Source organism: Erpetoichthys calabaricus, chromosome 10 (genome assembly GCF_900747795.2).
Source record: "Erpetoichthys calabaricus chromosome 10, fErpCal1.3, whole genome shotgun sequence".
NCBI lineage: Eukaryota > Metazoa > Chordata > Cladistia > Polypteriformes > Polypteridae > Erpetoichthys > Erpetoichthys calabaricus.
In genome coordinates this window covers 159,582,246-159,606,959 of record NC_041403.2, presented here as the reverse complement: position 1 = coordinate 159,606,959, position 24,714 = coordinate 159,582,246, and the positions used below count along the sequence as shown (strand labels likewise).

General features: G+C 40.6%; 1 protein-coding gene across 1 annotated transcript; it reads left to right on the top strand.

Moving 5' to 3' along the window:
* Positions 1-6,881: 6,881 nt before the first annotated feature.
* On the top strand, positions 6,882-23,789 carry clp1 (cleavage factor polyribonucleotide kinase subunit 1). Its single transcript, XM_028812248.2, has 5 exons — positions 6,882-7,019; positions 8,726-8,976; positions 10,899-11,006; positions 15,964-16,221; positions 22,852-23,789. Exons 2-5 carry the CDS (start codon positions 8,734-8,736, stop codon positions 23,521-23,523), a joined length of 1,281 nt encoding a protein of 426 aa, XP_028668081.1. The 5' UTR covers positions 6,882-7,019; positions 8,726-8,733; the 3' UTR covers positions 23,524-23,789.
* Positions 23,790-24,714: the final 925 nt, after the last annotated feature.

The window sequence follows — 24,714 nt, the reverse complement described above, 5'->3', positions numbered from 1 at the left end:
TGCTCAGGATGAAGCAGACTTGCCCGGCAGAGGTGATGAGAATTGACTTCTGATGACGGTTAATGTTTTCTGAAAAAGTCATCATCAATCAAGGAGGTCAAGGGTGGAAGCAAGGAAGGCCTGAGGAGAGAGGAGAAAACAGAGAACAAGCTATGAGCATCGGAGGTATTGCTAATCCTGCTCTGAAAGACACTTACCCTAGTGTTGGTAGTAGCAGAAGAAAAGGAAGATAGAAGAGATCAATACTTACCCAGGTCAGCCTGGTACTTTGACTCCCTCCATTTTCTTTCTGCTATTCTAAGCGCTGTCAGAAAGCCATGGACAGGAGTGTCTTTTGCATTCAGGAATAGCAGAGAGAGGACAGAGTTGAGCATAGTTTGTCAGTGGCAACACTGGTAATGAGATGGGAGAAGTGGGCAGGAGGACAGAATGTAGAGGAGACCAGAGAAGAGAAACAGGTGGGAGAGAAGGAGCAGAGGTGGCAGTGGAAGGACACAGTGAGAGGAATGGCAGCAAGAAGAAAGGGAAGGAGCAGAAAGAACTGACTGAAAACAGTGGTCAGATGTGTGTAGTGGAGTGACTGCTGCATTTGTGGGTATGCAGCTCTGCGAGAGAAGATCCAGAAGTTTACCAGCTTTGTGAATTGGTGAGGTGTTGAGCCGTGACAAGTTGGAAACCATATTTGTCCATCAACATTTTGAAAGATTTAGATAGCAAAGTCAAAATTGCACTGTTGCTGCAAACACATATGTTTTCAATTTGGATAAAAAAGAAAATGAAGCAAATGTATAGGTTACTGGTTAGATCTGATTGTATGAACATTTATGTTTTGATAGAACATCGTTTTTTGGTCAGTTGGCTGCCATATATAAATTGTACCAGTAAAAGCAATTTGACTGTGAATGTGTCATTTAGGAGTTACGTACAGTAGTAAGCCTAACAACCTAACATTATAAAACCTGATTAATTTAATTCTGGGACACAAGGGCACAAAGAATCAACCTGCCCTGGATAGGATGTCAGTCACTCGCAATCAATGATTTTTTGATTATTGCATTCGTTCATCCGTTGTCCAGGCCCTCATTTTCTTAGTTACAGGGCTGTGTATCGGCTTCCAAATGAACTCTGCATGGGACGTAAATGCAGTCAAAGGTGCCTTTAAACCATCAGGCCCAGTTAGAGCCACTTCTCAATCTACTGCAACAAAGAAAAAAATAAACTGTAAAAACGGAATACATTGTGTCAGAAAATTCCAGAAGAACAATGTGTCACAAATATTACGGTGAAATGCAGTAAGGCAAAAGAGAAGCCTATAAGTAAGTGTCATAGATAATATCCAATTATCATTAAAACATTTTGTACGATTTGCGATGAAGTTCTTGGTTGTTTGAGAGAGTTACACTTCATTTTCTGTAGGAATAAAAAAAGGTTAGCGGATTCACAGGCAATCTGAGTGTGCGGGTGTTTAGGGTCCTGGGTGACGTTTGCTTTTGGAATTTTTCCAAACATCCTGAAGTGGTGAATGAAGAGCAAGGTGGAAGTTTCCATCACGGACATGGAAAGAAAGCACTAGGGACCCTGGGATGTCAGGATGATAGCGCACTGCTGCTGGATGATTTATAGGGACGGAACAAAAACAGTGGACAAATGACGGGCCACTGAATGAAGTTTTGCATGAAAAAACTAAAAAGTGACAAAGGTTAAATGTAACTCGATGAATATGCATTGTTATCTTCTTTAGATAAATGGTTTTGTTTTTTTTTTAATTTTATTTATTAATTTTATTGTAATCATTCCATACAAACAGATCAATTTATCACAAAAAAAAAATTGAAGACAAATCAAACCCTACCCCTGAGGAGGAGAGCTTAGCCAAAGGAGAATTGCTTGGGGCTTTTTAATAAGGCAACAATCAACAAAAGAAAGGAAGAAATATATATATAGGTAAATAAAAAAAGGAGAAGGGAATTAAATGCAGTAATAGTTATTTCTCTTATTCTAAAATAATATTGATTAGATCCTGCCAGGTTTTAAAAAAATTCTGTACAGATCCTCTAACTGAGAATTTAATTTTTTCCAATTTCAAATAATATAAAACATCGGTTTCCCACTGCTGCAGTGGGTTGGCACCCTGCCCGGGATTGGTTCCTGCCTTGTGCCCTGTGTTGGCTGGGATTGGCTCCAGCAGACCCCCGTGACCCTATGTTCGGATTCAGCGGGTTGGAAAATGGATGGATGGATGGATGGATGGTTTCCCACTGACTTATCAGAGGAGAGTTAGGATTCTTCCAATTTAACAAAATAAGTCTGCGTGCCAAGAGTGCAGTGAATGCAATCACCGTTTGCTTGTCCTTCTCCACTTCAAGTCCGTCTGGAAGAACACCGAACACAGCTGTTAATGGGTTAGGAGGGACTGTGACCCCAAGGCTGTCTGAAAGGCACTTAAAAATTTTGGTCCAGAATGATGTTAGTTTGGTGCAGGCCCAAAACATGTGACCCAGTGAGGCAGGAGCTTGGTTGCAGGGTTTGCAGGTTGGATCTTGCCCTGGAAACATTTGACAGTTTTAAGTGAGACAGATGAGCTCGATATAATTTTTAGTTGAATAATTCTATGCTTTGCGCATATGGAGCTCGAGTGAATTCTCTGCTTTGCTACCTTCCACTCCTTTTCTGATATATTGATTTAGAGATCTTCTTCCCAATGTTCTCTTGGGTCTTTGAAAGGTAGGGACTCTAATAAGATTGTATATATTGCGGAAATGGTGTTTAATTCCTCGAAATTGAGCAGTATTTTTTCCAGCATGGTGGAGGGTACGAGGTGAGGAAAATCGAGCAGTTTCTGTTTAACAAAATTTCTAATTTGAAGATAGTGAAAGAAATGTGTAGCTGGGAGGTTGAATTTGGAACATAATTGTTCAAAAGATGCAAATATGTTGTCTATATAAAGATCTCTGAGCATTTTAATCCCAAAACTTTTCCAGATATTAAAAACTGGATATGTTTGCGAGGGTTGAAAGAGGTGGTTCTCTTGCAGAGGTGCCACAGATAAGATTTTCCATCTTAAAATGCTTTCTAATTTGGTTCCATATTCTAAGTGAGTAAAGCACAACTGGGTTATTAGTATATTTGCGATAACTTGCATTTATTGGAGAGCAGAGCAGGGAATATAAAGAAGTACTACAGGTTTTAACTTCTATTGCGAACCAAGCCTGTGGATGTTCATTTTTTTGTGTCCAGGTTTTTATGGCTTGTATGTTTGCTGCCCAGTAATAAAACTGAAAATTAGGTAAAGCCATGCCACCTTCTGCCTGAGGTCTTTGTAGGGTCGCTCTTCGGATACGTGGGTGTTTTGAGTTCCAAATGAATGAGGTTATTGTTGAATCTAATTGCTTAAAAAATATTTATTGATATATATTAGAATGTTTTGAAATAAAAAAAAGTTTAGGAAGGATATTCATCCTAACAACGTTAATTCTTCTGGCTAGAGTGAGATGAAGGGTTGACCATCTGTGCAAGTCTTGCTTAATTTTTTCCATACAGACGGCAAAATTTTGTTGATAAAGAGCTTTATGTTGTGATATTTACCCCTAGGTATTTAAACTGATCTGCCATGGTAAAAGGTAGGGTGTCCAATCTAATATTATATATGCTTGTGAATTCACTGGAAAGAGTATACTTTTATTCAGATTAATTCTAAGACCAGATATCTTTTGAAATTCTGTTAGTGCTGTTAGAACTGCAGGCACAGTGTTTTCTGGGTCTGATATGTATAAAATCATATCATTTGCATATAGAGAAATTTTCTGTTCCAGTCCTTTTCTGAAAATCCCCTTTATCTGATAGGAATTTCAACAGTGAACCGCCAGTGGTTCAATAGCGATTGCAAACAACAGTGGTGACAAGGGACATCCTTGTCTGGTACCACGTTCTAGTTTAAAGTAGTCTGAACAAATGTTGTTAATACAAACTGAAGCTTCTGGATTTGTATACAGTAGTTTGATCCATGCACAAATATTCGGGCCAAACCCAAATTTCTCCAATGCAGTGAAAAGGTAGTTCCATTTAATAATATCAAATGCTTTTTCTGCGTCTAATGATAGTAATATCTCTGGGGTGTTTGATTTTGTTGGTGAATATATAACATTAAACAAGCGTCGGAGATTGGAAGATAGGTGTCGGCCTTTAATAAATCCAATTTGATCCTGTGATATTACCGAGGGCAGCACTTTCTCCATCCTTCTAGCTAGAATTTTTGAGAGTATCTTAACATCATTATTAAATGTTTTTAAATATTACACTGACTAAATATTGTCATGTTAAATGGATTTAGAACAATATTGTGTACATGAATTAGCTGTGCAATTTGTTAAATTTCAATTACATTTCTGTTTTTAATTTTGCACATAAATGTGACACAATGGAAACACTATGTAATAGATAGATAGATAGATAGATAGATAGATAGATAGATAGATTTTCATTTCCATGTAGGATGCCTCGGTGGAATTTGCAAGTTCTCCATGTATGAGATTGTGTTTTCCCCTTCATCTCAGGTGTCTGCAAAAAGGCACTGGCGAATAAAAATAGAAAAAACATGTATACATGCATGTGTCCAATTCGTTTGTCTCACGATGACAAATAAATGTCCAACTAAAACTGATGCATACCTTGTAATGAGAATGTGTTAAGAAGATATCAGTCCCCCGCGGATTTAAGTGAGTCCTTTAATTAAGCGCAGGCGCATTAAGACGTGATGTTTTCTGATGTCTTTGTACCTGCGCACTTTTTGCGCGCCCTCTAATTCTTTTGATTTCGCGCATGCGCCAAGCCAAACTGTGCCATTGCCCGGCTGTGACGTGCACGCGCCGCCGCTTGCTCTCCTTTTTTTGCCCCACTCGGCGCCGTTGTTACGTCTCCATTCTTAGAGACTGCAGGTGTTATTTTCGTTTTAGCGGGCTGCTCGGTCTTTCAAAGCGGACTGTAAACTTTGTTAAAGGAGTTCTGAAAAATACCACTTTAAAGGAATGGCTCTGTTTGGTGTGCGTAATGATACTTCCAGCAGTGAATTAAATTAACATATACTATATTATGTAAGCGTTGATTTGCGTTTAAAATATCTTTTGTTAACAGTTTATGTGTCCCCGCTGCCAACAAGACATATCATTATTATTATTGCTACTTTACCACGCTTAAATAATATTGTACATATTTGTTAATGGAATCCCGTTAAAAATGTAATTCCCTGCTAAAAGTGCCATTATGTACGAGATGGACTGTTAAAACAAATATACTCATCCATTTTCACTTAACACTATATGCTCTTAAACATTTCATTCAGTAGTTTGCCTTTCTACTGAAAACTTCCAAATTGTATTTATTTATTTATTATTTTAATGAGTATCTTTTTTTTTTGCTTGGGACCTTGCACTTTTAGGATGGGGAAACATGTTCAGCTGAGGCTACGTTAAGGAAGTCAATCCATCCTGTTTGATATATGAGCAGTTAAAACTGAACGAGTGAAACTGTTTATATTCTGTTTAGAAATATATATATATATACTTTTTACCTGGAATCCCTGCTGCTTTAAAATGGTGAGGAAGCTCATTTTCACTACTAGGACTATGTTACGAAATTCAGTTTTTCCTTTATATATTACTTGCACAGTTGGACCTGGATGATTAAAACCAGTCACATAAACACGTTTAGACAGTTTTCTAGAGCACTTTAATATTTACTGTGCCCTTCACTTCTTCTTCTTCCTCTTCCTCTCCCACTGATGGGGACATTCGTTTTCACCACCACGAATATGCCGTGGAAATGTGTGTCCCATGTCCGCTACTTGGCTAATAAACTTTGAATAAATAAAATCATAATTTCTTTGAAAAGTGTGTAGGCAGTCTTCTATAGCACTTTCCTACTTTTTTTTTCACGTTAAGGTGGAAGAAAATTTTCAGCTGGGACTACTGTATGCCGTGAAAATGCATGTCCATTGTCAGTTGCAGTGCCAGTCGAAGCCCTTATGGAGCCCAAGGCTGGTGAGGGGGCTCTCCATGCGGTCCCGAGTGCGCACCGCTTGCGGTACTTAAAACACCGTCACCTCGGTGTCCATAGCTTGCAGTCAGTTTTATTAGATTTCGAAGATCGTGGCGGTCCCCCCTCGATGTCCTGAGCCAAAGCCCCTTGAGTTACCAAAACGGCGCCCCTTGGCGTCCATGGTGCGGATATGGGGTACCAGAGCGCACAACCTTTTAGTTACATAAGCGACTGCCCTCGGTATTCGGGAGCCCTCGCAAATTAACTTTCAATAACGGCACACCTCGGGTGACCGTCTGTGTCTCCTAATTGATTGACTGTCTCTGGTCAGTTGTCTAAAAATAGAAATTAAATAATAACACTTGCCATCATTTTTTACAATCTTCCAAAGTATTTTCTAATCAATTCCTGAAGAATAACATATATCCTCATGTAAGAGCCACGCAACTACTTTATAGGATCGTGGCCTCGACTTTGTGGACAAAAGAGATGTGATGTTAAGATAATTGCTAATGTGACATTTATCTGAATCAGCGTTTTCCTCTTTGTGATAAAAATCATAGGAAAGCGCAGCTGTTAAAGCTTATGTTTTCATGTCCTGGGTACCACTGAGTGGAAAAAAATCAGAATTCCATTATACTGTGGATTTCTTGTCACGATAAAATCTCTAACTACTCATATCTAAAATCGTCATAGTGTTTGTTCATAAATGATCACGTCGAATCTTAGAATTTATGATTATTTATTTATTTATATAGTTGTATGTGAATTAAGCAAGAGGCAGTAGTAAGCCATTATCTTGTCTCATGGCAAGTAAACGTCAAGTCCCATAAATCTTTGCGGCAAAGCCAATGCTGATTGGCCGATAGGAAAGAGGCTCGCCGGAAGAGCGGAAGTTAATGTTTACGGGATGAAACCGTGTGCGGAACGTGTTTTCTTTTTAGGCTGTCCAATAAGAAAAATTGAATAAGCGAAAAACTAAACCGGTAAGTAAAACGATTGCAATAAAAAGGTCTGTCGTACGCTTGACACTGTCTTTGGAGTAGTTTAAAAGTTGCGCATGTATCAGTATGCAGGGAAAGAAAGTGCATTTTATGCAGTTTAAAGTAGTGCGTGTTTTGCTAAAACGAAGTCAAACCCACTTAATCTCGGCCAGGTGTGCGGGGAACAGGGGGTCCATCCTGGTAATGCTGGCAAGAACAGCCCCGAACAACACGCCGATCAATTGTAAGGCAAACTTAAGCACACAAGAGGCCATTTTCGATTGCACTTAAGTTAAGTTTGACGTCTTTAAACGTCAAATGAAATGAATGAACATGCCAATCATGTTCTTGGTTAGATACGTTGTATTAATAACGGCTCTTGTTCATTTTGTTTAGTACGAAAAAAAAGGAAAATATGATCAGACGATGATTGCTTTTACACGTGGATTCAATGCGTGTAATAGCTGATAAAAGTCTAGACTGTCTAGTGCATTTTCATGGCATTGTAAAAATCACATCATTTAAGCTCACGACATTATTGTTTTGGGGTGCGTTTCCCAAAAGATTCCCAGATATGTTGCAGTTAACACATAATCATTTTATGCAATATTTAAATTTTTTAATCTTGAACGTTAACGGCTATGGTTTGTTCAGCCACAGTCTCATCTTTTTTCTTCTTTATCTTCCATTTTACTGGGTTACGTATAACAAGAGACGTCAGACGGGTGAGCTCCTCCTCTGTTTGTGAGGTCCAAAACACGCGAGTTCCTTATTTCTCATTGTTGCCTTATATGCATCGCACTTCCAGATGAGCATTAATTGATTATCAGTTCTCATCGATCATACAACAAATTCAAACCAGTGCTAGTTGAACTTGTAGACCAGTAGGAGTGAATTGCCGGGCATGTCACATTATGTGACTGGTTTAACAGGAGTACGTCGCCTGCTGCCTAAGATTATGCAAATGAACTCTGTGACTGAAAATCACTGGACAGATCGCATCATGTGACATTGCCATAGCTCGGCATATGCACCCGATCTTGAGCTTCCAAAATTGAACCAGCTGTAGCCAAGCAATTTCGGACTGGTTTCAAGTATCTTCTTGGTTTACCACATTAACAACATCAGTTATAATTATTTTTCAAGGTATGATACAGAAATTAAAATTTGTAACATATGAATGGCAAACATTGTGAATATTCTATGCTTCTTAAATTCAACATGTTGTTCAGAAAATAAAGCTTTAATATTGTATGAGGTTTGGCAAGGTTTCATGGGTAAGTGGGTGCAGCTCTTGTTTATATTTTGCAGGGCAATATTAATACCATAGTAAAACAAATGTGATATGTATACTGGCATTATTGTGCTTTTCACTGCAAAAGTGGGATTGGCTAAGATGGTGATGAAAGTGGTTGTAAAATGCAGTTTTTTAAGAACCAGCAAACTCACCCATTCCACTTTTAGCACAGAGACCCACAGATTCTAGAGTCATTGTATAGCTGGACCCCCCCTTCAAGATAAATAATTACGCTGATGGAGGACAAAAGAGAGTCTACAGTCATGGACAAATCAAACTTTTTATTTTTTGTAGAATTATAGAAACTAAATGATATAAACAGCCGTACCATATTGCAATGAGTGATGTTTGACTTTAAAGGTAGATCTGAATATGCCCTGGTCCACTTAACAATTTACCGATTTGTTTTCAGGGCATACTATGGCTACAGAGGAGCCTTCCAAAGATGAGAAAGGTGGTGTAAAGTTTGACCTGGAAAAGGAGACAGAATTGCGCTTTGAGGTGGACTCTGGAGATAAAGTACAGCTGGAGCTGCTTTCTGGCCTGGCAGAAATCTATGGGTCTGAGCTGAACCGCAATAAGAAGTACACGTTTGAGTCGGGATGCAAAATTGCTGTGTTTACCTGGCAGGGCTGCTCGGTGCAACTTACTGGCAAAACTGAGGTCAGCCTCGAATTGTTTACATTACATTAGTGTGTTTGTTTATGGGTTCATTGCATGTGATTAATATCAAAACATTGAGAAGTTGTCCATAAAATAAAATACAGTCACCAGCCACTTTATTAGGTACACCTTGCTAGTACCAGATTGGACCCCCTTTTGCCTTCAGAACTGCTGTAATTCTTCATGGCATAGACTCGGCAAGGTGCAGGGAATATTCATCAGGGATTTTGGTCCATCCTCTTTAATAAAATCCCTGTGTGCGTCCAGGTGTCTGTGTGTGGGCGTCTTCTGGTGAAGTGCGCATGCGCGGGGCACGGTGCGATGCGCGATATTACTGTCAGAGAAAATTACAGGCGTTTTATGGAAATACAACCCAGTATTACTGCGAGAGGAAATTAAAGGTACACAATACAGTAACGCATATTACAGCCACATACAAGCCAGTATTACTGTCAGAGAAGATTAAAAGGCATATTACCGACACGCACGCCTTTATTACCGCCAGAGAAAATTAAAGGTATATTACGGACGTACAAGCCAGCAGATGTACAAGACAGTATTACTGTCACAGAAAATTAAAGACACACAATACACGGTGGCAGCCACGAAGAACGGTCAGCACAGCAAGTAAACATCAACAAAAGAAAGGCTGAAAGAAAGAAAAATACGATCAACAAACACAATGAGGTCAAAGTCCCTTGCCATTTAATATAGACTGTTCCTACTAATGTTTATGCACTACTGTTCTAGCGCCCATTATTGTAACGGGCTTAATGACTAGTATTGACATAATAGCTTTCTGCACATCCATAATGCGAATCTCCCATTCCTTCACATCCCAAAAGTGCTCAGTTGGATTGAGATCTGGTGACTGTGGAGGCCATTTGAGTCCAGTGAACTCATTGTCATGTTCAAGAAACCAGTCTGAGATGATGTGAGCTTTGTGACATGGCGCTGGAAGTAACCATCAGAAGAGGGGGGACACTGCGGTCGTAAAGGGATGGACGTGTTCAGCAAGAATACTCGGGTAGGCTGTGACATTTAAACGATACTCAGTTGGTACTAAGGGGCCCAAAGTGTACAAAGAAAATATCCCCCAACACCATCATACCACCACCATTACCCTAAACCATTGATACAAGGCAGGATGGATCCATGCTTTCATGTTGTCAACACCAAATTCTGACCCTTCCATCTCCATATCTCAGACCACATTTGATACATTTTTTCCTCAGGCAACATTTTTCCAATCTTCTGTTGTCCAGTTTTGGTGAGCCCGTGCAAATTGTAACCTCAGTTGCCTGTTCTTAGCTGACAGGTGTGTCACCCGGTGTGGTCTTCTGCTGCTGTAGCCCACCTGCTTCAAGATTTGATGTGTTGTGTGTTCAGAGATGCTATTCTACATTCCTCAGTTGTAATCGGTGGTTATTTGAGTTTCTGTTGCCTTTCTATCCCCTCGGACCAGTCTGGCCATTCTCCTCTGAACTCTGGCAAAAACAAAGCATTTTTGCCCGGAGAACTGACACTCACTGGATGTTTTCCCTTTTTTTGGACCATTCTCTTTTAAACCCTAGAGATGGTTGTGCGTGAAAATCCTGGTAGGTCAGCAGCTTCTAAAATACTCAGACCAGCCTGTCTGGCACCAACAATCATGCCACGTGTAAAGTCACTTCAGTCGCCGTTCTTCACCATTCTGATGCTCGGTTTGAACTTCAGCAGGTCATCTTGACAATGTCTACAGGCCGAAATGCATCGAGTTGCTGCCATGTGATTGGCTGGTAAGATACTTATTTTAACAAGCAGTTGAGCAGGTGTACCTAATAAAGTGGCTGGTGAGTGTATATAAACATAATTTGTAAAAAGTACAGCAAACAGTTGGGCAAACATTAATTATTTTTGTGCTTCTGTGATGTTTTCCTAAGGTGGCTTATGTTTCTCGGGACACCCCAATGCTCCTTTATCTTAATACCCATGCTGCTCTTGAACAAATGAGACAACAGGCTGAAAAGGAGAATGAAAGAGGACCAAGGGTGAGTGGATTAAATCAATGGATGTTTGTTTTGTGTGGTGTTATTTAATGGTATATGTATCAAAAACATGTACGTTTCTCAGATTCCAAACTTTTGAATACTAGTACAGTATATATACAACATAGATTATCTAATATGTATTTTGTACGTATGGATAGTAAATTCTTTTTATGTGACAGTTTATGATAATAATAAGTTGTTGAGTAACCTTACGATTTGTGGATAGACACTGTCACAAGAATGGTGACATTTCTTTTTATAGATTTTTTTTAAATTAAATCTTTAAGTAAAGATTTACACAACTTGCATAAGTCATCCTTTGTCATTTTGGCTGAAACAGCTATACAGTAATCCCTCCTCCATCGCGGGGGTTGCGTTCCAGAACCCCCCGCGAAAGGTGAAAATCCGCGAAGTAGAAACCATATGTTCATATGGTTCTTTTTATATATTTTAAGCCCTTATAAACTCCCACACTATTATAAACATTTCCTGCACAATTATACAACATAAACCCTTTGTATTCTCTTAGATATTAGGTAAGATTCTGTTGAAATTATGTATGTAAACACAGTTTACATACAGTAAAACCTAATTATTATTTTAAAGATATCGAGCGTCTCCAATATCACATATGTTACAGCCATTATGACAGACAGGCCACCAGCAATAAATACGTACAATGCAAGAAAAATTGTATACAGTAAAATGTGTGTACAGTGACACTAAACTATGTACATGTAATAAGTACTGTACGTAGATAATTAATTATGGGTACTCACCAACAATGACACGACGACTTGTCCGATAACAATGAGTTTAATTTTACTGCACAACAAAGGAGAGCATTACAGCTCTTCTAAAGGAGCCTCTTCAGGCGACTGTTTAGCACCGCCGTTGTTCTCCTTCCAGCACTCTTCAATCCAAATCCCTAAAGCAGATTCCATCCAGACTATCGCCTTATCACGTCCAATTGCAACTCGTTTTGCACCCTGGTTAAAGGACACTGCGGCCGTAGATCTTATATGCTTTTCCTCCTTTTTAAATAAAAAGAATCGTGGACTCATTGATGCCGTAATGGTGTCCTGCAGCGGTGTAGCTGTTCCCTTCCTTCAACATATCCAAAACTTTTACCTTTTCTGCAATCATTTGCATCTTCTGTTGGCGCTTGGACACGGCCCCTGAAGCAGTAGCAGGAGCACGTTAATGCTGAATGAGTGAGATGAGACTTCCTGGTTAATGCAGCACTCCGTCGCTGAGCCAATCAGCACACATGAACTTAACTGTGTGCTCTGATTAGGTAGCTTCTCAGTCATCCGCCAATAGCGTCCCTTGTATGAAATCAGCTGGGCAAATCAACTGAGGAAGCATGTATCAGAAGTAAAAAGACCCATTGTCCGCAGAAACCCGTGAAGCAGCGAAAAATCCGTGTTATATATTTAGATATGCTTACATATAAAATCCGCGATAGAGTGAAGCCGCGAAAGTCGAAGCGCGATATAGCGAGGGATTACTGTATAGAATTCTGACATTAAATTCTTCATGTCTAAATATTTTATTGAAATCACTTTTCTTAGTTTCTAGAAGTTTCAGCCTGCAATAATTTGTTTACTGTGGAGAAAGGTTTTATTATCCATGGGTGCCATGTATCAATGATGCAGGCTGCTAGTGGAGTTGTAATGATTTGGGAGATATTTTCTTGGCACACTTTGGGCCCCTTAGTACCAATTGAGCATCTTTTTAAATGCCACAGCCTACCTGAGCATTGTTGCTGACCATGTCCATCCCTTTATGACCCCATCTTCTGATAGCTCCTTCCAGCAGGATAACGCGCCATGTCACAAAGCTCAGATCATCTCAAACTGGTTTCTTGAAGATGGCAATGAGTTCACTGGACTCAAATGGCCTCCACAGTCACCAGAGTTCAATCCAGTTGAGCACCTTTAGGATGTGGTGTTAGGGAGATTGGCATCATAGAAGTGTAACCGACAAATGTGCAGCAACTGCGTGATGCTGTCATGTCAATATGGACCAGAATCCCTGAGGAATGTTTCCAACACCTTGTTGAATCTATGTAACAAAGAATTGTGGCAGTTCTAAAAGCAAAAGGGGGTCCCAATCCGGTACTCGCAAGGTGTACGTAATAAAAGCAGAGTGGTGGCTCTAAGACTAGGGATCTGCACTGGCAATCAGAAGGTTGGCGGTTCGAATCCCGTAAAAAATGCCAAAAGGGACTCTGCTCTGTTGGACCCTTGAGCAAGGCCCTTAACCTGCAATTGCTGAGCGCTTTGAGTAGTGAGAAAAGCGCAATATAAATGCAAAAATTTATTAAAAAATTGAAGTGGCTGATGAGTACCATTAAAGACCAGAATTTCCTTTATCCTAACCTAAAAGATGGCGTAGTTTAGACCATGTGATAAGTTGTGTACTTTTAATTTTGTAATTGTCCTAGTAACTATTCCAATGTCTATAGCAGCATTTCTCAGCCACTGGGTTGGTTGCGAGTTGCTGTTGTTTTTCAGTGATAGGCAGTCACGGTGATCATGACTCGTCCCCATGACTAAGCTCTAACAATTGCACCCAATTTACCTAGGAAGACCAAATCACCTCCACCCTGGGGGCAGTGAAGACTCTTAACATGTAAAAAAGTGAATTATGACTCAAGAGGTTGATAAAGGGCGATTAACCGCATTTATCGGTCATTTTTTATCTGTGTCTACTGTATATAAGCTTTAGAATCTTTGTCTAAGCGCAGTGGCACAAGTAGACCAGAGAGTTCAGTTGCTGCTCTACAATAGATCTTTTGAATTAAAATAAATATATACTGTATATACACCATTGCAGACTGACTTCAGAACATTTATTTAAAAGAAATCCACAACGGCTTTGCCCCCTGCTCACTTCGCTCGCCAACCCCCTCACCTGCGCTTCATGCCAGCAGATTCGCGTTTGTGTCGCTCGCGTATGTGGATTACATTTTCACCAAACAACAAAACTTTTAATTCTCGTGGATACGTCTCTTCATTGGGAAGAAACACTTCTTTTCCCTGATGGCAACACGAATTAGACGATCTACAAGTCTCTGACTTAAAGTTTAAAGCCAAACAATATCTACATACTTTTGTCATATCACCTGTGTCCATATATTCAATCTCTTTTCGCTTTTACCTATTCGTCAATATCACATTGAATTTTGATTCCGTGTTTGGAATTATACGTTGAGTTGTCACGATGTAACTGCTCGTGAGTGAATATCGTTTCTTTCTCTCTACAAGAAATATATCTGACAATAGCATTCACACAAATGAGAAATGATGGAACCGTGTGCGTGGTTATGTGGGCAGGACTTTTTCAAATCTCTTTGCATAAGCCACAGGTGTCGAACTCCGGTCCTCGAGGGCCGCAGTGGCTGCATGTTTTCATTCTAACCATCTTCTTCATTAGTGAGCTGTTTTTACTGCTGATTAACTTCTTTTTCTTTAGTTTTAATTAACTTGTCTCAGGCCCCTCAATTGTCTCTTTTTCCTTAATTAGTAGCCAAACAATAATGAAACATCAAACAAGCCACCAAATGACCAGCTCACCTGTGCCCATCACACAAATCTGAAAATAAATAAAGGTGAAGGTCTCAGTAAGGTTGGTCTCTCAGGTCACCAAAGCATTTTGACGGTGTTCTTAGAAAAAACAGAAAAATGAACAAATTTGGAAATATCTGCTGTGGCAGAATGAGAGCAGCAACAAGCCACTGAATTAAATAATGGGCTTAATTAACATCAAGAATCAACTTCTCATTAAGAGACTGGAGTGAAATTGGTTGGAGTTTGAAATCCCAGTTTAGCTGGTCATCTGTTGGCTCGTTTCACATCTCATTTCTGTTTGGCTGCCATTTAATGAAGAAACAAATCAATTCAGAGGACTGAATCCTTAAAAACAGGGCTATTGAAATGAAGGGAAAAGGAGTTAATTAGCAGTGAAAACTACTCAAAGATTAGGAAAAGGGTGAGAATGAAAACCTGTAGCCACTGCGGCCCTCCAGGCCCGGAGTTCAACACCCCTGGCATAAGCTCTTGTCTCGCAGGGCTTGAAATTTTCTGTTACGGGATTTCACTTTCACCAAACAACAAATCTTTCAATTCTCGCGGATACGCCTCTTCATTTGGAACAAACACTACTTTATTTTTTTTTTTTCCTAATGGCAACACGAATTAGACGATCTACAACTCTCTGACTTAGTTTAAATCCGAACAATATATTCGATCTCTTTTCGCTGTTCCGTTATTTCACTGAGTAATAATTTCCCTTTATTTGTGCTAATGCGATCTTTACTATCCTTCTTTTGAGACTTTCGAATTTTCGTACTTCCATTATGTCTAACCTGCTCTGCATGTGTAAAGTGCCAACGTTTTTGAATTCTTTACGACGTTCTACCTTGTCATCTACTCTTTGTCTTTTATTTCCGGACCTGGGGTGTGGTTAAATCTCTTGGCACGAAAACTCATCTTGCGGGACTTGAAAGTGTCTTTCTGAGAAAATCACGTCTCGTCTCCTTCCAAGATTTTTTTTTTTTTATAATAATAATAGAGAGATTTTTTACCATGGAGCATAATTATGTTTGTCAACAAGTTTTTGGTTTTTTTCCTCAGACAGTATATTCTAACAAAATATGATGTATCAGTTGCTGTTGTCCTTATAATAATAATTCTTTACATTTATATAGTGCTTTTCTCACTACTCGAAACGCTCTCCACACAGGGAGGACTTGGGAAGCGAACCCACAATCTCCTTACTGCAAAGCAGCAGCACTACCACTGTGCCACCTGTGAGGACTCAGTAGTCATTGTTATCTTGTTGGCCATAAGATGTAAAAAAAAACTAATTTAAACCATCACGCTAAAACATTTTATTTCATCAAACAAAAGTCCTGTAAAAGATTATCATAATGTTATGTCCTTCATTACAGGTGATGGTCTGCGGCCCTATGGATGTTGGGAAATCTACACTATGCAGGCTACTTTTGAACTATGCAGTTCGACTTGGCCGGCGGCCAACGCTTGTTGAGCTGGATGTAGGTCAGGGAAACATCGCCATCCCGGGCACCATGGGAGCCTTGTGCATTGAGCGGCCAGCAGACGTGGAGGAAGGCTTTTCAGTACAGGCACCGCTAATCTACCACTTTGGGTCTACAACTCCTGGAACCAATATCAAGCTATATAATAAGGTAATTTATCCCTTGCTTTTATCAAATATATATTTTTAATTCCTGGTTTCAGTAATAGGACATGCTGAATGTGGCATCTTTTTATATATTTTTCATAGCAGCATGGATTTGAATCCTTCACAGATGCGGTCATTTTTCCAGCAGAAGGTGTTCTGTGGTCATGTGGGCCTGCTGGCTATGATTTCACTTTAAAAAAAATAGAATGCCAGATTATTTGAGTCTGAGTCATAAAAGTGGTAATGTTTAAAGTGCCACTGTGCCCTATCACGAACAGAATTATTGATCAAAAACAAGACTGCTGTAAGATGCAGAATGTGCATGTATACAAGAACAAATGCAGTTATGTGGCAATTTCCACAATCCTCTTTCAGAATCAGTTTTGTTCATTACAAAGTGGTGATGATCCAGAGCCCATGTGGACAGAAGTCGATGATGTCAGGTAAAAACAAACCATGAGTGTGACACAAGTCCTCGACAGGGTGCAGTTGCATGCATGTGTACACACACACACACACACACACACACACACAGACTCACCAATTCATATTGAACACACTCATTATGGTTACATGCATTTTTGGGGTGCAGGAGGAAACCTATAAGAACATGAATTATGGACTTTGCAAAGAATATACTCTACAACAGATGGAGCAAATGTGTTTATTTAATCAATAAGTCACTTCCAACCTCACATATACACCAATATTGTAATGTCACTTGAGACACGGACAGTCTAATAATTCTGTCCCATACTATCGCCCATTTCTCACTCTTAGTTTTTAATGTGTACTAGGGGGCTGTGCCCCCTGCTCGCCAACCCCCGTGCAGGCCCTATGCGCTAATCATTTCCCGGATCTGCCGCTTGCGACGAATCTTGCTGTGCTTTTGGATAAACACGATTATCAACTCTGTCTTAGATATCTCCGTCTTTCAAAACTATTACCGCTGACAATTCGTCACATGTTCGTTTATTACATACATGTGAAAAAGTTTGGGAACCCCTCAATTCTTTGGATTTTTCTTTATCATTGGCTGAGCTTTCAAAGTAGCAACTTCCTTTTAATATCTGATATGCCTTATGAAAACAGTCGTATTTCAGCACTGACATTAAGTTTATTGGATTAACAGAAAATATGCAACATGCATCATAACAAAATTAGACAGGTGCATAAATTTGGGCACCCAACAGAGATATGACATCAATACTTAGTTGAGCCTCCTTTTGTAAATCTAACAGCCTCTAGACGCTGTCCTCCTATAGCCTTAGATGAGTATCTGATTCTGGATGGAGGTATTGTTGACCATTCTTCATTCAAAATCTCTCCAGTTCAGTTCAATTTGATGGCTGCCCAGCATGGACAGCCTGCTTCAAATCATCCTATAGATTTTCAATGATATTCAAGTCAGGGGACAGTGACAGCCATTCCAGAACATTGTACTTCTCCCTCTGCATGAATGCCTTTGTAGATTTTAAACTGTGTTTTGGGTCATTGTCTTGTTGGAATATCCAACCCCTGCGTAACTTCAACTTTGTGACTGATGCTTGAACATTATTCTGAAGAATTTGTTGATTTTGGGTTGAATTCATCTGACCCTCGACTTTAACAAGGGCCCCAGTCCCTGAACTAGCCACACAGCCCCACAGCATGATGGAACCTCCAACAAATTTGACAGTAGGTAGCTGGTGTTTTTCTTGGAATGCGGTGTTCTTCTTCCGCCATGCAAAGCGCTTTTTGTTCTGACCAAATAACTCCATTTTTGTCTCATCAGTCCAAAGCACTTTGTTCCAAAATGAATCTGGCTTGTCTAAATGAGGATTTACATACAACAAGTGACTCTGTGGCGTGAGTGCACAAAGGGCTTCTTTCTCATCACCCTGCCATACAGATGTTCTTTGTGCAAATTGCGCTGAATTGTAGAACGATGTACAGATACACCATCTGCAGCAAGATGTTCTTGCAGGTCTTTGGAGGTGATCTGTGGGTTGTCTAACCATTCTCACAATCCTGCGCCTATGCCACTCCTGTATTTTTCTTGGCCTGCCAGACCTGCTGGGTTTAACAGCAACTGTGACCTTCCATTTCCTGATTCCATTCCTTACAGTTGAAACTGACAGTTTAAACCTCTGAGATAGCTTTTTTGTAGCCTTCCCCTAAACCAGGAACCTGGACAATCTTTGTTTTCAGATCTTTAGAGAGTTGCTTTGAAGATCCCATGCTGTCACTCTTCAGAGGGGAGTCAAAGGGAAGGAAGCACAACTTGCAATTGACCACCTTAAATACCTTTATATCTCATGATGGACACACCTGTCTGTGAAGTTCAAGGCTTAACGAGCTCATCCAACCAATTTGGTGTTACAAGTAAACAGCATTGAGCAGTGACAGGCATTCAAATCAGCACAATTACAAGGGGACCCACATTTGTGCGGTCAGTTTTTCACATCTATATATATAATTCACTAAGTCCATGGCAAGCAAGACTAATGCAAGACCGAGCACCGCCCACCAACAATTCACTAAGCAGACGACCATGGCACACGCATTACAGAGTCAACAATTTGCACGAGAGCGAAAGCATTTGCCAAGAATGTTTTCATTAATCAAGAACGAAAGTCGGAGGTTCGAAGATGATAACATGCCGTCGTAGTTCTGACCATAAACGATGCCGACTGCCGATCCGGCGTCGTTATTCCCATGACCCGCCAGGCACCCATTACTCCCACTGGCATGCCTCCGCATAAAGTCAAACTTAAAATTGGTTCAGTCGTCATGCTTCTCAGAAACCTCATGCCAGCAAGAAGTCTCAGTAATGGCACTGGACTGACTGTTCTCAGCATTCACTGCAATGTACTGGGGTGTAAAACAATCGCAGCTCCTACCTCACAAACTGTCCATATTCCCCAGATTTCCCTGAACCCACGTAGATTCAAATTTGCCTTTTACTTTTACACGCAGACAATTTCCTGTTCGATTGGCCTTTGCAATGACAATTAATAAGGCACTGGGACAAACTTTCAAAAAGATATGGCTGTATCTGACAAAACCAGTTTTCAGTCACAGACAGTTGTATGTTGCTCTCTCCAGAGTTCCATCTTTTCATTCACTCACAGTCATATCCTCAAACCCACTCCATTTGGACAACTGTGTTGTTCAGGAAGTGTTCACCCATCAATACATAATTATGTGGCATATGCTACGCCGCAGGTTGGCTAGTTTGATTTAATTTCATACAACTAAATACTGCTTCACTAAAAATCTTTGTTCGGAAAACACCCCAGTACTCAGATGTTCCTAGGAAATGAAAGACATACCACTGTTATCTTTTTTTGTTGAAAGGAGAGTCAATTATTATGCAGGCTGAGAGGGGCTCCCAAACTTTTTCATATGACTGTATGTGAGTGTAATCTTTCGGATTCATATAGAAATCCAAGAAAACTTTTGTCCATGTTTTTCAGATACATTTTGTGTAAAGTACGATACTTTTGGACGTATGGATTTGTAACCATTATTGGCTTTAGAATTTCTTATATGTCTGATTCTATGTTGCATCAGTTCTCAGTGATCATAAATATAAATCTGACCGAATTGTGGTTTCTTCAAAATTAAACTTGTAGCTTTAATTGTTGCGGGACCACAGATTCTCATAGCGTATGGTCCTGAATCGTGTAAATCTACATTTTGAGCATTGATCGATGCGAACGCGAACAGATTATTGTAGATGCAGATATTTTGCTTGTAGTGTTTGTGGGTTTCACTTTCACCAAATAACAAATCTTTTATTTCTCACGGATACGCCTCTTCATTGGGAGGAAACACTACTTTTCCTTCGTGGCAACACGAATTAGACGATCTACAAGTCTCTGACTTAAAGTTTAAAGCCAAACAATTTCTACATACTTCTGTCATAGATAGATAGATAGATGAATTTCCCATTGGGATTAATAAAGTATCTATCTATGTCCATGTATTCAATCTATTTTTGATGTTCTGTTATTTCACAGAGTAATAATTTCCATTTGTTAGCTCTGTGATCTTAAGTATCAGTTTTTTTCAGACTTTCGAATTTTAGTACTTTCATAATCTCTGACCTGCTCTGCATGTGTATTGTGCCAATGTTTCTGAACCGCTTTACGACGTTCTACTTTATCTTCTACTCTTTGTCTTTTCTTCTTCTACTGTTTGTCTTTTATTCCCGCACCTGCTTGGACCTGTTATGTTTTCAATTCATGTCTTGGCAAAAAGTCTCTTCTCTTCTCTCTGAAAAAGTCTTCTCTCGTCCCAAGATTTTTTTTATATAATAGAGAGATATTATAATTTAACGCCAGTCCATCTAAACTTTAGTGCTTGGGTAGAAGGAACTTCTCTGGGCATCTCTCTCCTAGGAGATTTCATTTTGCTGACGTGCTTGCCTCGTGGTGGAAGGAAAAGTAAAAGGGATACTGTTCTGCCGATGTACTCACCTCACTTCTGTATTAGCAGCTAAGCGACTTTCTCTTTCTTCTGAGGTTTTGTTTTTCCAACTAGCTGGCCTCATTTGTGTATCCTTGGAGGTGGGAGCCCTTACCCCGACTCCACCTCTCACTTCCGGGACAGACAGACAGACATCCATCCACACGTAGATGTTTATATATAAGATAAACGCACTGATACTTGTCCACCTACCCCTTGTTGTTAAGTGTTTGTCCTCATTTGCCTGGCTCATCTCTGTTCATGACTATCGACAGTTCGGGTTTAAGAGGCTCCAAGACACAAAAAGGGGCATGGAGCTGACCTGGACTGTCAAAGCAAGTCACTTAGCAACACTAGTAATGTTTTGGTTTTATTTCTAATCAATGTAATGCCATCTTGATTAAAAAAAAATGTGGTATCACTTTCCATCAGAAAAGTTGAACTACAGTATCTCACAAAAGTGAGTACACCCCTCACATTTTTGTAAATATTTTATTCTATCTTTTCATGGGATAGCACTGAAGCTATGACACTTTGATCCAATGTCAAGTAGTCCGTGTCCAGCTTGTATCACAGTGTAAATTTGCTGCCCCCTCAAAATAACTCAACACACAGCCATTAATGTCTAAACCGCTGGCAACAAAAGTGAGTACACCCCTAAGTGAAAAATGTCCAAATTGTGCCCAAAGTGTCAATATTTTGTGTGGCCACCATTATTTTCCAGCACTGCCTTAACTCTTTTGGGCATGGAGTTCACTAAAGCTTCACAGGTTGCCACTGGAATCCTCTTCCACTCCTCCATGACGACATCACGGAGCTGGTGGATGTTAGAGACCTTGTGCTCCTGGATGTCCCACAGATGCTCAATAGGGTTTAGGCCAGGAGACATGCTTGGCCAGTCCAGCACCTGTACCCTCAGTTTCTTTAGCAAGGCAGTGGTCGTCTTGGAGGTGTGTTTGGGGTCATTATCATATTGGAATACTGCCCTGCGACCCAGGGAGGGGATCATGCTCTACTTCAGTATCTCACAGTACATGTTGGCATTCATGGTTCCCTCAATGAACTGTAGCTCTCCAGTGCCGGCAGCACTCATGCAGCCTCAAACCATGACACTCCCACCACCATACTTGACTGTAGGCAAGACACACTTGTCTTTGTACTCCTCACCTGGTTGCAGCCACACACGCTTGACACGATCTGAACCAAATAAGTTTATCTTGGTCTCATCAGACCACAGGACTTGGTTCCAGTAATCCATGTCCTTAGTCTGCTTGTCTTCTGCAAACTGTTTGCGGGCTTTCTTGTGCATCATCTTTAGAAGAGGCTTCCTTCTGTGACGACAGCCATGCAGACCAATTTGATGCCGTGTGTGGCGGGCGTATGATCTGAGCACCGACAGGCTGACCTCTGCAGCAATGCTGGCAGCACTCATGTCTATTTTCAAAAGACAACCTCTGGATATGACGCTGAGCAGGTGCACTCAACTTGTTTGGTTGACCATGGTGAGGCCTGTTCTGAGTGGAACCTGTCCTGTTAAACCACTGTATGGTCTTGGCTACCGTGCTGCAGCTCAGTTTCAGGGTGTTGGCCATCTTCTTATAGCCGAGGCCATCTTTATGTAGAGCAACAATTCTTGTTTTCAGATCCTCAGAGAGTTCTTTGCCATGAGGTGCCATGTTGAACTTCCAGTGACCAGTATGAGAGAGTGTGAGCGATAACACCAAATTTAACACACCTGAGACCTTGTAACACGAACGAGTCACGTGACACCGGGGAGGGAAAATGGCTAATTGGGCACAATTTGGACATTTTTCACTTAGGGGTGTACTCACTTTTGTTGCTAGCGGTTTAGACATTAATGGCTGTGTGTTGCGTTATTTTGATGGGACAGCAGATTTACAATGTTATACAAGCTGTACACGGACTTCTTTACATTGGATCAAAGTGTCATATCTTCAGTGTTGTCCCATGAAAAGACAGAATAAAATATTTACAAAAATGGCAGGGGTGTACTCACTTTTGTGAGATACTGTACGTACTCCTCTTTTTTTCCCCCCTGATTTTTATGTTGTTCCACAGTCCTGCTCTTTGTCTTTGTTTTGTTCATTAAGCTTTATTGTACTCTTTGTGACCATGAAAACAGAGCTTTTCTTATCTGTTACTGTTTTTATCTTTTGAACAGATCACTTCTCGACTGGCAGAAGTTTTCAACCAGAGATGTGACATGAATCATAAAGCCTGTGTGAGTGGCTGTGTGATTAACACTTGTGGCTGGGTGAAAGGTTCTGGATACCAGGCGCTAGTGCACACAGCATCTGCTTTTGAGGTGGACGTTGTGATCGTGTTAGACCAGGAGAGGCTGTACAATGAGCTGAAGCGGGACCTCCCCTTCTTTGTACGTACCGTGCTGCTTCCTAAATCTGGGGGTGTGGTAGAGCGCTCGAAGGACTACCGACGAGAGTCTCGAGATGAGAAAATCCGGGAGTACTTTTACGGGTTCCGTGGTGGGTTTTTCCCACACGCCTTTGATGTCCGGTTTGCTGACGTACGCATTTACAAAATTGGTGCACCAACCATCCCAGACTCTTGCCTGCCTTTGGGTATGTCTCAAGAAGACAACCAGCTGAAGCTTGTGCCAGTCACCCCAGGTCGAGATCTGGTGCATCATCTTCTCAGTGTCAGCACTGCCGACAGCCCCGATGAAAATATTATTGAGACAAGCGTGGCGGGATTTATTGTGGTCACAAACGTAGACACCGAGCATCAAGTCTTCACGGTACTTTCACCAGCACCACGCCCGTTACCAAAAAACATCTTGCTGATTATGGACATACGCTTCATGGATCTCAAGTAAGTGAGGCCAATTTAGAAATAGCAACAAGACCTGAGACCACTTCATTCCGATTCATCATTTTAGCTCCTGGGATATTTCAGCTATATGTATGTTGGACATCACATTGGACTTGTTGAAATTAATGATCTGAGTTTACTTAAATATAAATTTTGGTTTTAAACTTGTGTAGCTGTTAAATTTTGCCAGATCTTCATAATTTGTCTCAATTTGATGAGGCCTATTTTTATGCTGTTAAAATATTTGTGTGAATTTAATAAATATTTTAATTAGGTAGCATCTGGGTATGTTCCTGTTCTGTGTGTGTTTGTTCTGTCATGTGTCATTGGGTTTAACATACAAATTACACAACTTCTAGTCAGAGGGGATGTGAAGCTTGATGACTGCTGCTGCTAATCTTGTTCCTTGATTATTACACGCAGCTACCACAAGGTACACTGTATTGTGAAAAGTATTGGGACCCCCGCCAAATCATTGAATTCAGGTGTTCCGATCACTTCCATGGCCACAGGTGTATAACCGAGCACCTAGTCATGCAGACGACTTCTACAAACATTTGTGAAAGAATGGGTCACTCTGAGGAGCTCCGTGAATTCAAGCCTGGTACCGTGATGGGATGCCACCTGTGCAATAAGTCCATTTGTGACATTTCTTCGCTACTAAATATTCCACGCTCAACTGTTTGTTATAATACCACTAAGTGGAAGCCATTGGGAACAACAGCAACTCAGCTATGAAGTGGTAGGCCACATCAAATCACAGAGCAGGGACAGCGCATGCTGAGGTGTGCAGAAGTCGCCACCTTTTTGCACAGTCAATAGCTACAGACCTCCAAAAGCTCAAGAACAGTGCAAAGAGCTTCATGGAATGGGTCTCCACGGCTGAGCAGCTGCATTCGAGCCTGACATCATCAAGTGCGATGCAAAGCTCCAGATGCAGTGGTGTAAAGCCCACCGCCACTGGACTCGAGAGCATCGCAGACGTGTCCTCTGGAGTGACGAATCACACAATCTGATGGACAAGTCTGGGTATGGTGGATGCCAGGAGAACGGGATTTGCCTGACTGCATTGTGCCAAATGTAAAGTTTGGGTGGGGGGGGGGGGGTGGTGTGAGGTTGAGCTTGGCCTCTTAGTTCCAGTGATAGGAACTCTCAATGCTTCAGCATACAAAGCCATTTTGGACAATTTCATGCT

Excerpts from the sequence above, each read along its gene's own strand:
- clp1 (XM_028812248.2), top strand. The coding sequence starts at position 8,734 with ATGGCTACAGAGGAGCCTTCCAAAGATGAGAAAGGTGGTGTAAAGTTT. Across the intron at positions 8,977-10,898 it reads AACTTACTGGCAAAACTGAG|GTGGCTTATGTTTCTCGGGA; the intron begins GTCAGCCTCGAA and ends TGTTTTCCTAAG. Across the intron at positions 16,222-22,851 it reads ATATCAAGCTATATAATAAG|ATCACTTCTCGACTGGCAGA; the intron begins GTAATTTATCCC and ends TCTTTTGAACAG.